The 14,724-nt window shown below is 45.1% G+C and overlaps 1 protein-coding gene across 2 annotated transcripts in view; it reads right to left on the reverse strand.

Annotated features, from left to right (window-relative positions):
• Positions 1 to 14,724, reverse strand: part of SMC5 (structural maintenance of chromosomes 5) — a 208,356-nt gene that overhangs the window by 13,602 nt on the left and 180,030 nt on the right. For both annotated transcript variants that reach the window (XM_040417086.1, XM_040417087.1), the window contains 3 exons: positions 10,563 to 10,682; positions 8,572 to 8,751; positions 8,390 to 8,485 (listed from right to left, as the gene is read on the reverse strand). In XM_040417086.1, the coding sequence (XP_040273020.1) occupies positions 8,390 to 8,485; positions 8,572 to 8,751; positions 10,563 to 10,682 (396 nt within the window). The remainder of the gene's footprint in view (positions 1 to 8,389; positions 8,486 to 8,571; positions 8,752 to 10,562; positions 10,683 to 14,724) is intronic.

Raw genomic sequence — 14,724 nt, forward strand, 5'->3', positions numbered from 1 at the left:
GAAACAAAGGACGTGTGACTGGACCCTAACAATGCCCCAGCGCATCAAGGTCGCATCATTAGGGAATGGCTGCTGGAGACTGGGGCACCTCATATGGAGTGGCCTGCACTTTCTCCAGACCTGAATCCCATTGTAAACCTATGGGATCAGCTGAGTCACTGTGTAGAGGCGTGTAACTCTGTACCCCAGAACCTCAATGACCTGAGGGCCGTCCAAGAAGAGTGGGATGCTATGCCTCAGCAGACAAGCTGTAATTGATGCTCAAGGCCACATGACAAGTTAGTGAGACAGTGAAATTTTTTGTCACTACTGTTGTTGGCTTTTGTTTCAGTAAATTGTTTGAGATGAGGAAATCACCATTGCTGCTTCTTCTTAAATGCCCTACTTTCATGATATAATATCACTGTAGCGTGAACTTTTTATGTTTTCCATAAATTTCACCCGAAAGCCAAATATCCCTAACTTTTTGCGAGCAGTGCATGTAAATGTGCGTCTGTGGCTTCCTCTCAAGTGCTACCCCACTCCACCCAGATGTGACTTGATAAAGGTCATTCTGACAAACGTTGTCAGCTAGTCTGGATGTATTACTAATAGTGTTGAGCGAACTTGTGTTTTAAGTTCGGCGTCTAAAGTTCGGGTTATCGAAGAATCGCGTTATGGATTCCGCTACCACAGACCATAACGGAATTTAGAATCCATAACGCGATTCTTCGATAACCCGAATCCGAACTTTAGACGCCGAACTTAAAACACAAGTTTGCTCAACACTAATTACTAAGGCTACTTTCGCACTAGCGTTTTTGCTGGATCCGGCAGGGTTCAGCAAAAACACTTCCGTTACTGATAATACAACCATCTGCATCCGTTATGAACGGATCCAGTTGTATTATCTTTAACATAGTCAAGACGGATCCGTCATGAACTCCATTGAAAGTCAATGGGGGACGGATCTGTTTTCTATTGTGTCAGATACTGTCAGAGTTAAACGGATCCATGAGTGATGACGGATCCGTCTTGCTCCGCATCCCATGACGGAAAGAAAACAGCAGAATGCTGCGGTATAAGAATGCTACCAAACGGAACGGAATGCATTGTCAATAGAGACAAAACTTAAGTTTTTTTCCGGTATTGAGACCCTATGACGGATCTCAATACCGGAAAATAGAAACGCTAGTGTGAAAGTAGCCTAAGCTGGATTGAAATGATGAAAGAAAAATAGTGATTGACCGGTATTTACAATCAATAAACATTTATTGAAATTGATTCACAAGCGCAGTGCCCTGGATATTTCTACAATACACTTCCTGTCAGAATTATTGAGGGCACTCTTGGACAAGGTGACTGGAGGAGTACTGCTGAAAGACAGGGCTCTCCTCCCTCATGCCACACTGGCCAGCCATCCAATTCAGAAGGGAGATACAACTTTTAGCATCCACTCACTGGTTAAAGGGGTTATCCAGGATTAGTAAAACAAAAACAGCACCTTCCAAAAACAGCACTAGACCTCCACAGGTTGTGTAGTATTACAGCTCAGGCCCACTGACAATGGAGGTTAGCTACAATACCAGACAACCCATGGACAGTTGTGGTGTTGTTTTGGAATAAAGCTGCCATGTATTTCTAATCCTGGAAAACCCCTAGTTTAAAGAGGACCTTTCACCTGTATAAACAATGTGAACCGAGAATGCTGCCATATAGAGCGGCGCCCGAGGATCTCACTGCACTTACTATTATCCCCGGGCGCCGCTCCATTCTCCAGTACCTTTGCTTTTTAAGTTATAGTAGGCGGGTCTTCCCTTGTCCTGTGGGAGTCTCTTTCTCCTAGGCTGTAGCGCTGGCCAATCGCAGCGCACAGCCTGGGAGTTTTTTTTCTCCCAGGCTGTGAGCTGTGCGCTGCGATTGGCCAGCACTGCAGACTAGGAGAAGGAGACGCCCACAGGACAAGGGAAGACCCGCCTACTATAACTTAAAAAGCAAAGGTACCGGAGCCTATAACGGGAGAACGGAGCGGTGCCCGGGGATAATAGTAAGTGCAGTGAGATCCCCGGGCGCCGCTCTATATGGCAGCATACTCGGTTCACATAGTTTATACAGGTGAAAGGTCCTCTTTAAGGGTACTTTCACACTAGTGTTTTTCTTTTCCGGCGCTGAGTTCCGTCCTAGGGGCTCTATACCAGAAAAGAACTGATCAGTTTTATCCTACTGCATTCTGAATGGAGAGTAATCCGTTCAGGATGCATCAGGATGTCTTCAGTTCAGTCTTTTTGACTGATCAGGCTTTTCAGAAAACCGTAGCATGTTGTATTTTTACCTCTGGCCAAAAATCCTGAACACTTTGACTGAACGCCGGATCCGGTCTTTTTCCCATTGACTTGCATTAATGCCGGATGCGGCGCCGTGTGTGGAGTCAAACCGGATCCGGCTTTTGCATGTTAAACCCGAAAAAAGTTAAAGTCCATAAATGGCAGATCTGTTTTTTCCAATGCAATTTTTCATTGTGATCAAAATCCTGATCAGGATTCAAATGTAATCCGTTTTCACACGTTTTTCCGGATCCGGCGGGCAGTTCCGGTGTCTGAATTGAACGCCGGATTTAAACACTAGTGTGAAAGTAGCCTAAAGTCATGAAGTAAATTTCCATATTTAACCCCTTAAAGGACTTCTGTCACCCCCCAAACAGCAATTTTCAGTTTTGGACTTAATATATTTGCTAATGTACGCAGATTCCATATATACCCCTCTTACCTCTGGCTGTAGTCTCTTCCGGGTGTAGGGCTGACGTCATCGGCGCAGGCGCACTGAGGAAGGAGCAGCCAAGCGAGCGTCCTTTTCTCAGAGCGCCTGCGCTGAATGAGGACCGGTACGGCGCAGGATTTGAGCTGCCGGTAGGGCCAGCTGGAGGATGAGAGCGCTCGCTGGCCCTGTCAATCAAGTGGAGGAGGGAGCGTTTTTTTCAGGCCGAGGATGCAGCGGCTACCAGCAAGTCCACCCAACTTGCTGGTAGTGAAGAAATTTGCATATCCCAAAAGTACGATTTTTACTGAAATTACAGCATAGCCAGAGGTAAGAGGGGTATATATGGAATCTGCGTACATTAGCAAATATATTAAGTCCAAAACTGAAAATTGCTATTTGGGGGGTGACAGAAGCCCTTTAACCACCTCAGCTCCCCTACCTTAAACACCCTTAATGACCAGGCCACTTTTTACACTTCTGCACTACACTACTTTCACCGTTTATTGCTCGGTCATGCAACTTACCACCCAAATGAATTTTACTTCCTTTTCTTCTCACTAATAGAGCTTTCATTTGGTGGTATTTCATTGCTGCTGACATTTTAACTTTTTTTGTTATTAATCGAAATTTAACGATTTGTTTGCAAAAAAATTACATTTTTCACTTTCAGTGGTAAAATTTTGCAAAAAAAAACAACATCCATATATAAATTTTGCTCTAAATTTATTGTTCTACATGTCTTTGATAAAAAAAAAAAAATGGTTTGGGTAAAAGTTATAGCGTTTACAAACTAGGGTACAAAAATGTGAATTTCCGCTATTTGAAGCAGCTCTGACTTTCTGAGCACCTGTCATGTTTCCTGAGGTTCTACAATGCCCAGACAGTACAAACACCCCACAAATGACCCCATTTCGGAAAGTAGACGCCCTAAGGTATTCGCTGATGGGCATAGTGAGTTCATAGAACTTTTTATTTTTTTGTCACAAGTTAGCGGAAAATGATGATTTTTTTTTTTTCCTTACAAAGTCTCATATTCCACTAACTTGTGACAAAAAATAAAAACTTCCATGAACTCACTATGCCCATCACGAAATACCTTGGGGTGTCTTCTTTCCAAAATGGGGTCACTTGTGGGGTAGTTATACTGCCCTGGCATTTTAGGGGCCCGCGCGCCTGTGTGTGCGCGTTCACAGGAAATCTCGCGTCTCGCGAGATGACGCGTATATGCGTGACTCTGCGCAGGGCTGCCGCCTCCGGAACGCGATCCTGCATTAGGCGGTCCGGAGGCGGCCATATTTTGCAAATCTGACTAGTGTCCCTTTATGTGGTGATAACTTTAAAACGCTTTGACTTATCCAGGCCATTCTGAGATTGTTTTTTCGTCACATATTGTACTTCATGACACTAGTAAAATTAACTTAATTTTACTAGTGTCATGAAGTACAATATGTGACGAAAAAACAATCTCAGAATGGCCTGGATAAGTTATTACTTTACATTCCCCATATGTTTACTTTATGCTTGGATCATTTTGGGAAAGACCATTTATTTTTTGGGGATGTTACAAGGCTTAGAAGTTTAGAAGCAAATTTTTAAATTTCTCAGAAATCTTCAAAATCCCACTTTTTATGGACCAGTTCAGGTTTGAAGTCATATTGTGAGGCTTAGATAATATAAACCTCCCAAAAATCCCATTCTAGAAACTACACCCCTCAAGGTATTCAAAGCTTGGATCATTTTGGGAAAGACCTTTTATTTTTTGGGGATGTTACAAGGCTTAGAAGTTTAGAAGCAAATCTTGAAATTTTTCTTAAATTTTTAAAAACCCACTTTTTAATGACCAGTTCAGGTCTGAAGTCACTTTGTGAGGCTTACGAAACTACACCCCTCAAGGTATTCAAAACTGATTTTACAAACGTCGTTAACCCTTTAGGTGTTCCACAAGAGCTAATGGAGATAGAATTTCTGAATTTCGATTTTTTTTGGCACATTTTCCATTTTAATCTGTTTTTTCCAGTAACAAAGCAAGGGTTAACAGCCAAACAAAACTCAATATTTATTGCCCTGATTCTGTAGTTTACAGAAACACCCCATATGTGGTCGTAAACTACTGTACAGGCACACGGCAGGGCGTAGAGGGAAAGGAGCGCCGTGTGGTTTTTGGAAGGCAGATTTTGCTGGACTGGTTTAGGCTACTTTCACACCTGCGTTAGGTGCGGATCCGCCTGGTATCTGCACAGACGGATCAGCACCTATAAAATGCAAACGCTTGTATCCGTTCAGAACGGATGCGTTTGCATTACTCTGTCAAAAAAAAGTCTAAGTCAAAACGGATCCGTCCTGACTTACATTGAAAGTCAATGGGGGACGGATCCATTTTCAATTGCACCATATTGTGTCAGTGAAAACAGATCCTTCCCCATTGACTTACATTGTAAGTCAGGACGGATCCGTTTGGCTCCGCATCGAGTCGGAACAGAGCCAAACTGATGCATTCTGAACAGATCCTTATCCATTCAGAATGCATTGGGGCTGAACTGATCAGTTTTGAACGGTTTGTGAGATCCCTGAAACGGATCTCACAAACGGAATTCAAAACGCCAGTGTGAAAGTAGCCTAATTTACACCATGTCCCATTTAAAGCCCCCCTGATGCACCCCTAGAGTAGAAACTTCATAAAAGTGACCCATCTAAGAAACCTCACCCCTCAAGGTATTCAAAACTGATTTTTACAAACTTTGTTAACCCTTTAGGTGCTCCACAAGAGTTATTGGCAAATGGAGATGAAATTTAAGAATTTCAATTGTTTGGCATATTTTCCATTTTAATCCATTGCCTTCCAGAAACCATACGGCGTTCCTTTCCTTCTGCGCACTGCTGTTAGGTCACACAGCAGTTTACGACAACATATGGGGTGTTTCTGTAAACTGCAGTATCAGGTTAATAAATATTAAGTTTTGTTTGGCTGTTTACTGGAAAAACAGATTAAAATGGGAAAGTTTTGGCACCGTTTTTATTTTATTTTTTTGACCGTGTTCATCTGAGGGGTTTGGTCATGGGGTATTTTTATAGAGCAGATTCTTACGGACATGGCAATACTTAATATGTCTACTTTTTTTCAAATTTATTTAGGTTTTACACTATATTATCCTTTTATAAACAAAACAAAAAAAAAACATTTTAGTATCTCCATAGTCTAAGAGTCCGTTTTTTTTTTTAGTTTTTAGCCGATTATCTTAGGTAGGGGTTAATTTTTTGCGGTATGAGAGGACGGTTTTATTGGCACTATTTTGGTGGGCATATGACTTTTTGATCGCTTGCTATTACACTTTTTGTGATGTAAGGTGACAAAAAAATACGGACGGGGGGGACGGACGACATGCTGCATTATCTGCATAATTCAGGCATTTCCGAATGGCCTCAAAACGGGAGCGTGTCATGGCCGTACTGTAAAGTGGGGTCTGGTAGAGGACACCCCCACTCCAGTACAGATTGACAGAGGTTTTTTTTGACTAGGCCCATGTGCAGCACGAGGCCCCAAAACGTCCTCATCTCGGCTGCACTGACCAGAGTCCAGCCACCGGCTCTAGCTAAAAAGGAGCCCGGGTGTTCAGCAATGAACTGTTGGGCGTACAAGTTTGTTTGCTACACCATCAGATTCACAAAAAGGTCACTGAAAAAAAAAGACAGAGTCATATTCAGTGAAGCCCACTGTGCGAATCTGGATTCCTGGTTGGCCAACAAAGTCAGGAATCACAGGCTCAAAATGCTCTGGGGTACACCATGCAAGTTCACCAGTAGGGGGCTCAGGTGGACTTATCTGGTGGGCCGGAAAACTAGTACGAGCCCCAGAGCTGCTCGTACCAGTGTGGGCCACAGGGTCCCTGACATGGCGGTCCCCTTGCTCCAGCTGGCGGCGTCTTCGCTGCCTTAGGGGCTAATCATCATCATCGCTAAAGTGGGGTCATCCTCGTCCTCACTGGGGCTCTCGGAGTCAAGCAGGGCGTATGCCTCCTCGGCCGAGAACGTCTCGCGGGCCATAGGGGAGTGTGTGTTAAACTTTATTTAGTGTGCGTGTGGGCACGGGTGTTCGTGTACTTATCCCTAAACCGAACAGAAAAAAAAAGGCCCAAAAAAATAAATAAAATGATTTAAACTCTCTGATCAGCGGTGGGGTGGGCGATGCGCCAACAGTGGCCGGACGCTAAAGTGCCGGCCACAGTCAGCGTACGCAAAAACAAACAAACGCTTGCGCCCCCAAAAAAATGTGTGTGAGGGGGATGTTGCCATCACCTCTCAGGATTGCAGGATGGTGATTGGTGGTGTATTATCACACCACCGATCACCATCCTATTCCAGGTTATCGGGTCACCAGAGACCCGAATAACCTGGAAACGCAGCAAACCACAGGTCTGAATTGACCTGCGGTTTGCTGCGATCGCCGATACGGTCTGGTCACAGGACCCCCTCGGCATTGTGACAGAGTGCCTGCCGAATGTTTTCAGCAGGCACTCTGTTCCGATCACTGCCCGTACCAGTACCGGCAGAAGGGAGACATCCCCTGCTTCTGAGTAAAATGCATCTAGCGGTGTGCTGTTGAAATAGGGAATAATATGGCTGAAAAAGACATTAGGGAAGCCCAAACATTACTGTTCCTTCACAGTTATGATTGTACAAAGAGGCACACTCATTATGGAAACTTTTTTTTATATATATATATTTTAAACTCAGGTATAGTTTAAGGACATGGTCTATTTTGGACTTAAAAGTATATTCTAAGATTGTACTACTGATGCTGATGGTCTATCCTCTGGATAGCAGGTTCAGAGAACCTAAACCCCCGTCCATCTGCTGTTTTACAGAAGGAAAACTACACAGCTCTGTCCACTATGAAGTGGTAAATGCAGTGCTGCTCTCATTGGCTATGTTTTTTTTTTATATATATATTTTTAAACATTATTCTTTTACACTAATTTACTTCCAATTGGGGACTTGACCATACAATCTTCAGTCTGCTGATATAATTCACTTTAATACTAAATGTAGTGGATTATAACTGCAAGCAGAATGCTGACAACCGTCCTATTAGGCCTTGCTTCTAGCAGAACCTAATATGTATACAAATAAGGTAGACCCGCTGGAATTCACCAGTCCCCCGATTGCCAAGATGACCCAACAGCATCGCACGATTTGGGAGTCACACAGAATGACAAACCTCTTAGACCTGTTTCACACAGCAGTCATAGTTCGGGCAGAAAACAGAATGCCGGAGCTCTCTGGATCCAGCATTGCTGGACGTTAGCGGAATGACCACCAACCTCATTGACTGTAATGGGTTCAGGCAGAGAACCATCTGCTATCCATGAAATATGCTGGGATTTGGCTTGACAAACACCACTGTGTTCAATGCGACGCCGGATACATAGAGCTCTGTCAGGTTGTTCTATGCTGGCAGTGTGAAATAAGCTTTACATGCTACAATCACTATTGGCTGTGGTATCTAATGGGTTGTATGTTACAGCTGACGCATACTGCTACATATATGTCGGTAAGCCGACTGCATTGTACATGTACGGTGCAATGCATTAAGTGGTTCCTGGTTCTAAAGAAAAATTTTAAACACGCCCAAAAACACATTTTCGGTTATAATTACCTTTGGTGTAATAAAAAAATACTGAGAAGTGGTTTCTTTGCATGCCGTGTTCACCACCATTTCAAATACCCGCCTCTCATTCACAGGATCCATGCCCTTAAAGCAATATCACATAGAATATCAGTAAGGACCACCAGGTAAAATATATATATATTTTTTTTTTAGAAAGCTTATTCCATTACCTGATTGATTTCATCCACCACTCGGAAAGGGCACCTGTTAAGTTCCTGAAGGGCCATTAAATAAAGCATGGTGGACACGCTCCTCTCTCCTCCACTCTGATGATGTGGGGTCAGCTCATGAAGTTGTGTGCTGCTTCTAAACTTCACACGGATTCTGATTCCATACTTATCATAGTCTTCCTACCAAGAGAACATAAAGCAGATGTTCTAAATGTATATATTTGAAAAAATTTGGGGAAAGCAAATCCAATTACATTTGTTCCACAATCTCCCTGCAAGTTATGTTCAAATTTATAATATGAAGGTGGCATCAAATCCGATGTGTGTTTCTGCCAGCAGAATTTCAGCTTTACAATCACTCGTGAATCAATAACTAAACCAATACTTGCTGCTAAAGCCATCAACATTTACTCTGACATGTACAAGCCAGAAAGATTAATTATATGTCTATAGGAGCATGATGGAAAAGCGAAGTGCAGTCTATAAATTCATAGCACTACTGTCTTAATCTACTGAAATATTGTGATGTACTGATGAACTTGTTTCTCTTTCCATTCACAGAATATAGTTGCTTGCATTCTGTGGATGACTAACAAATTTGCTCCTGCTTGTATCTAGTAGATAATGAGATAGACAGACAGATATGAGATAGATATAACATAGTTAGATATGACATGGTCGCATATGACAGACAGGAAACAGATAGATAGATAAACACTTTCTCCAGGTCCACAGGAGCACCTCAAACAGCACCTGTCGAGCAGAACTGGGCAGATTCCCACTCTACTTTGCTGTCCAGAAGAGGGCGCTATCATTCAGAGCCCATCTTCATAGCAGCAGTCCCAGCTCCTACCATCACAAAGCCTTGCTACACCAAGAAGCCCCAGAAAAACAAAGCACCCTGCAACAAGTCACCCAAATCCAGCCTGCCCAAGCCACCAACCAATACAGCCTGACAAAGGGCGAAATCCAGAGGACGATACACAAGTACAAAGAGGAGTATATTAGCGTCTGGAGGAACGACATAATAACATCCCAGAAGCTGACAGTATACCAGAGCCTGCAGAGGGAGTACAAACTGGCCCCATATCTGGAGAAACTCCCCAATACAAAAGACCGACAGATCCTGAGCCGGTACAGACTGAGCGCCCACAGCCTGATCATTGAATCCGAGCGTCACCGACAGAGGTACATGCCCAGGGAGAGCAGACAGTGCCAGCAGTGCGACCAGGAGGCCGTGGAGGATGAGGCTCATTTCCTGCTGCGGTGCCCCAAATACTCAGCAGTGAGGGAGACTCACTTCAGGAGACTGTCTGATCTCTGCCCAGACTTCATCTCCATGGAGGAGGAAGAGAGACTCTCCATACTGCTGGGGGAAGAGGAGAACACAGCGGCCACAGCAGCACAATATATTACTGCCTGCCATAGACTGAGAGGAGCCTGATATACCATGGACTCCTATACCCCCACCCTGTATATGTCCTCATCCCCCAACCCTACCCAACTATTTCCCACTTGCTTTGGCAATGCTAAAATGTATTTAGTCCTGCCAATAAAGCTGATTTGATTTGATAGATAGGAGATATAGATATTTCCTTTACATCACAAGCAATGACTTACCTATACTGTAAATCAATAATCTGACCTACAATAGATTTTTAGATACTGTCAGTTTAAATTCAAGTATGCAGAGAACCCAGGATATGTGAAATAATATGGATTCACATCAATATAAGGGTTCATTCACACGTCCGTATGTGTTTTGCGGATCGGCAAAACACGGACACCGGCAATGTGTGTTCTGCATTTTGCGGACCACAATAGGACATTTTCTATTTTTTTGTGGAACGGAAGTGCGGATCCGCAAATGCGGATGCGGACAGCACATTCCGGCCGCATTGAAAATGAATGGATCCGCACCTGTTCCGCAAAATTGCGGACGTGTGCGGACGTATGAATGGACCTTAAGCTGTTCCTTACCAGTAACTTACCTCATTTTCAGTGTGTAGATCAACTTCACCTACACATTGCATTGACCTGAAGAAACTACTGAACTGCTCATTGATTTTTTCTACCAGCTGCTTCAAAGGAATGAGCCAGTCTTCTTTAACCTGGATAAAAGCCGAATTGTTATAATGTGCAAGCTTTATGGACATATGTATCCTGTACAGTATCACTTCCCGTCTCCTCCCCTATATTAAAGACCATCTGTCAACATGATCAACCCTATTAAATCATATTGCCTTGTAGCGGAAGCAGCACCAGGTCCACTGGACAAGCGCCAACTGACAGAACAGACTCGGCCCTTGCTCAACTAATCTGATGAGCTCAGGAAGCAGCATCGGATACACTGCTCAACCGCCAAGTTACTGACCTGACTCAATGCAGTCACAAGAATATAGCGCTAGACAAGATGTCTAGCCCTGTCAATCACAAGGGAGAGGGTGTGAACAGATGAGGTGGGCATTAAGATAGCAGTGCTCCAAGTCTTCGGGCACGAAAGAACTAATTCGCATAGTAATAAGAATGCTAATATCTTAGGAACACCGCTACCCAGAAACATAAGTAAGATATCGTTTTAATCATCAGGATTAATCCTACCAAGCAATTTGCCTGGTTTACTAAGGTTGATCATGCTGACAAGTGCTCTTTAACCCTTTCCTGACGTAGCGATTGTACGTGTTTGCATTTTCATTTTTCAATCTCTGCCTTTCCAGAGCCATAACTTTTTTATTCTTTCGTTCACATAGCTGTATGGGGCTTGTTTTTTTGCGTGACAAGTTGTACTTTCTAATTCCACCATTTAATATTGCATAGGATGTAGTGGTCAGTGGGAATAAAATTCCAAATCAGGTGGAATTGGAGAAAAAAAAAAAAAAGAGCACTTCTGCCACAGTTTTATTTTTTACAATGTTCACTCTCCAGGAAAAATGACTTGTGATCTTCATTCTCCAGGTCAGTACGAACCCAGCGATACCACATATACGTTTTTCTTGCGTTAAAAGACTGAACAAAAAAAAAGACTTGTGAACTCACCTGTAAAATCTCTCTCTCGCTTGATTCATTGGGGGACACAGGACAGTGGGTATAGCTTGCTGCTGCCACTAGGAGGCGACACTAGGCTGAAAACTGTTAGCTCCTCCCCTGCAGGCTATACCCCCTCCAGCCTGGAGAGAGCATTTCAGTTTGTGCTCCAGCAGTAGGAGAGACCAAATTAAACTAAAAATCAACAGAAAACTGTACACTGTCATGAGACCGAACCAAACACAAGGTCCCAACAGACAAAACAGGAACCCCACTTGCCTCAACAATATGTGGGTGGGTGCTGTGTCCCCCAATGAATCAAGCGAGAAAGAGATTTTACAGGTGAGTTCACAAAAATCTCATTTTCTCGCTCATATCATTGGGGGACACAGGACCGTGGGACGTCCTAAAGCAAAACTCTCCCAAACCAACTCTCTATGGAAGTCACTGAATTGCGGCCAGCAGAACCCTGCGGCTGAGAGAAGCATCCGCCGAGGCCAATGAATGCACCCGGTAAAATTTAGTAAAGGTGTGTAGAGAGGACCAAGTCGCTGCTTTACACAACTGAGATGCAGAAGCGTGGTGGAGGTGTGCCCAAGAAGCCCCGACCGCTCTGGTAGAGTGAGCCGTGATCCCGGGTGGAGGAACCTTGTCCCTGGAACGATAGGCCTCGGCAATGGCCGAGCGAATCCACCGAGCAATAGTCACCTTTGAAGCCGCCAAACCTTTCCGAGATAACAGAGCGTCAGTGCGTCTAAAGGGGGCCACCACCGACAGATAGATCTTCAAGGCCCGTACTACATCCAGACGATGGAGGGAGACCTCCCACGGATGAGAAGGCTGAGGGCAAAACGAGGGCAAAACAATGTCCTCATTCACGTGAAAGGCAGAAACAACCTTTGGTAAAAAAAGATGGCACTGGACGAAGAACCACCTTATCTTGGTGAAACACCAAAAAGGGTTCCTTGTAGGAGAGAGCTGCCAGTTCCGAAACCCGTCGAATAGAGGTAATGGCCACTTTCCAGGAAAGTAGACCGACAGAAACTTCACTCAGAGGTTCGAACGGCGCTGTCTGGAGTGCACCGAGAACCAGGTTCAGGTCCCAAGAATGTAATGGGGGCCGATATGGGGGAACGGTATGAGCTACTCCTTGCAAGAAAGTCCTGACTGGACCTAGGACGGCTAGAGTACGTTGGAAAAAAATGGACAGGGCCAAGACCTGCCCTTTGAGGGAACTGAGAGCCATGCCCAGGTCCAATCCCGACTAAAGGAATGCTAGAACCGTCGGAAGGGAAAAACGCCTGGGAGGAAGAGCTCGTTCCTCACAGAAACGCAAGAAGGTTTTCCAGGTCCGGTAGTAAATCCTAGAAGAGGAAGGTTTCCTGGCCCTAATCATGGTTCGAATGACCGCATCAGAAAAACCTCTGCGTTTCAACAGAAAGGTTTCAACAGCCACGCCGTTAAACGTAGCGTATCTAAACTCTGATGGAAGACTGGGCCCTGGGAGAGTAGATCGGTTCTGATTGGCAGAGGCCACAGAGCATCTCCTAGCAGAAGAATGAGTTCTGAGTACCAAGTTCGTCGAGGCCAGTCTGCGGCGATCAGGATCGTCTTGATGCCTTCCTTCCTGATTCGGTGTAGGATCCGAGGTAGAAGTGGTAACGGTGGGAACACGTAAAGAAACGCAAAGCTGTCAAGGCGCCACAAGAGCGTCCACGCCCTGTGCTGCTGGATCCCTTGCGCGAGAGAGGAAGCAAGGGAGCTTGTGATTGAACCTGGCCTCGAACACCTCCGGATGGAGGGACCACTCCCCCGGGTCCACTGTTGTCCAGCTGAGAAAGTCTGCCGTCCAGTTGTCCACTCCCGGGATGAAGACTGCCGAAATCATCGGAACATGGGACTCCGCCCACTGCAAAATCTTTGCAGACTCCTGCATCACCGGAAGGCTGCGAGTCCCTCCTTGGTGGTTGATGTAGGCCACAGCTGTGGCATTGTCCGACTGCACCCTGATCGGACGACCCTGCAAAAGTGGAGTCCAATGGACAAGGGAGAGATAAATGGCCCGGAGTTCCAGTATGTTGATGGGAAGTTTGGACTCCGATGGAGACCAAACACCCTGGACCATCCGTGTGGCGAGAACTCCGCCCCAACCGCGAAGGCTGGTGTCTGTTGTAATGATCGTCCATATCACTGGAAGGAAGGATTTCACCGCCAACAGATGCGCAGACTATCCACCAACCGAGGGCTATACGCGTTTGGAGGGACAGCCGGATCCGGCGATCCAGAGAATCCGGGGATTTGTCCCAAGATGACAAAATGGCTCGTTGAAAACACCTCGTGTGAAATTGAGCGAAGGGAATGGCCTCGAAGGAGGCCACCATCATGCCCAGCACCCGCATGCAATTGCGGATAGACGTATTGCAGCGTTGGAGTAATATGCGTATAGATCTCTGAATGTCCACGCACCTGAGTTTAGTATCATGCCCAGAAACCTGATTTGTGTGGTGGGAGATGAGCAGGATTTCCGCCGATTGACTATCCACCCGAAGCGGGACAGGGTGCTCAAAGTGATCTGAAGACTCTCCTCGCATTGGGAAACCGTAGATGCTTTGATCAAGATATCGTCTAGATACGGGAGGAGAGTGATGACCCATGAGGGGGGGCAAGCACCTTTGTGAACACTCTCGGAGCGGTCGCTAGGCCGAATGGCAGGGCGACTAACTGGTATTGACATGAATGAATGGCAAAACGAAGGCGGTGGGACAACCGACACCGGCTAGCCTCCCAGGGAGACAGAGACGAATCTGTGCCCCATGAACCTAATAAAATTAAAATTAAAATTTCCAAAAGAGCCTCCTACGACACTAAGCTAAAAACTGAAATGCTCTCTCCAGGCTGGAGGGGGTATAGCCTGCAGGGGAGGAGCTAACAGTTTTCAGCCTAGTGTCGCCTCCTAGTGGCAGCAGCAAGCTATACCCACGGTCCTGTGTCCCCCAATGATATGAGCGAGAAATATATATCATTTTTTTTCTTTTCATCGCCATATTCTGACCCCCATAACTTTTTTAGAGTTATGTCTACGGTGTGAGGGGGCTGATTATTTGTAGGACGATCTATAGTTTTTGATAC

The sequence above is a fragment of the Bufo bufo genome, chromosome 2 (genome assembly GCF_905171765.1).
Source record: "Bufo bufo chromosome 2, aBufBuf1.1, whole genome shotgun sequence".
NCBI classification, from domain to species: Eukaryota; Metazoa; Chordata; class Amphibia; order Anura; family Bufonidae; genus Bufo; species Bufo bufo.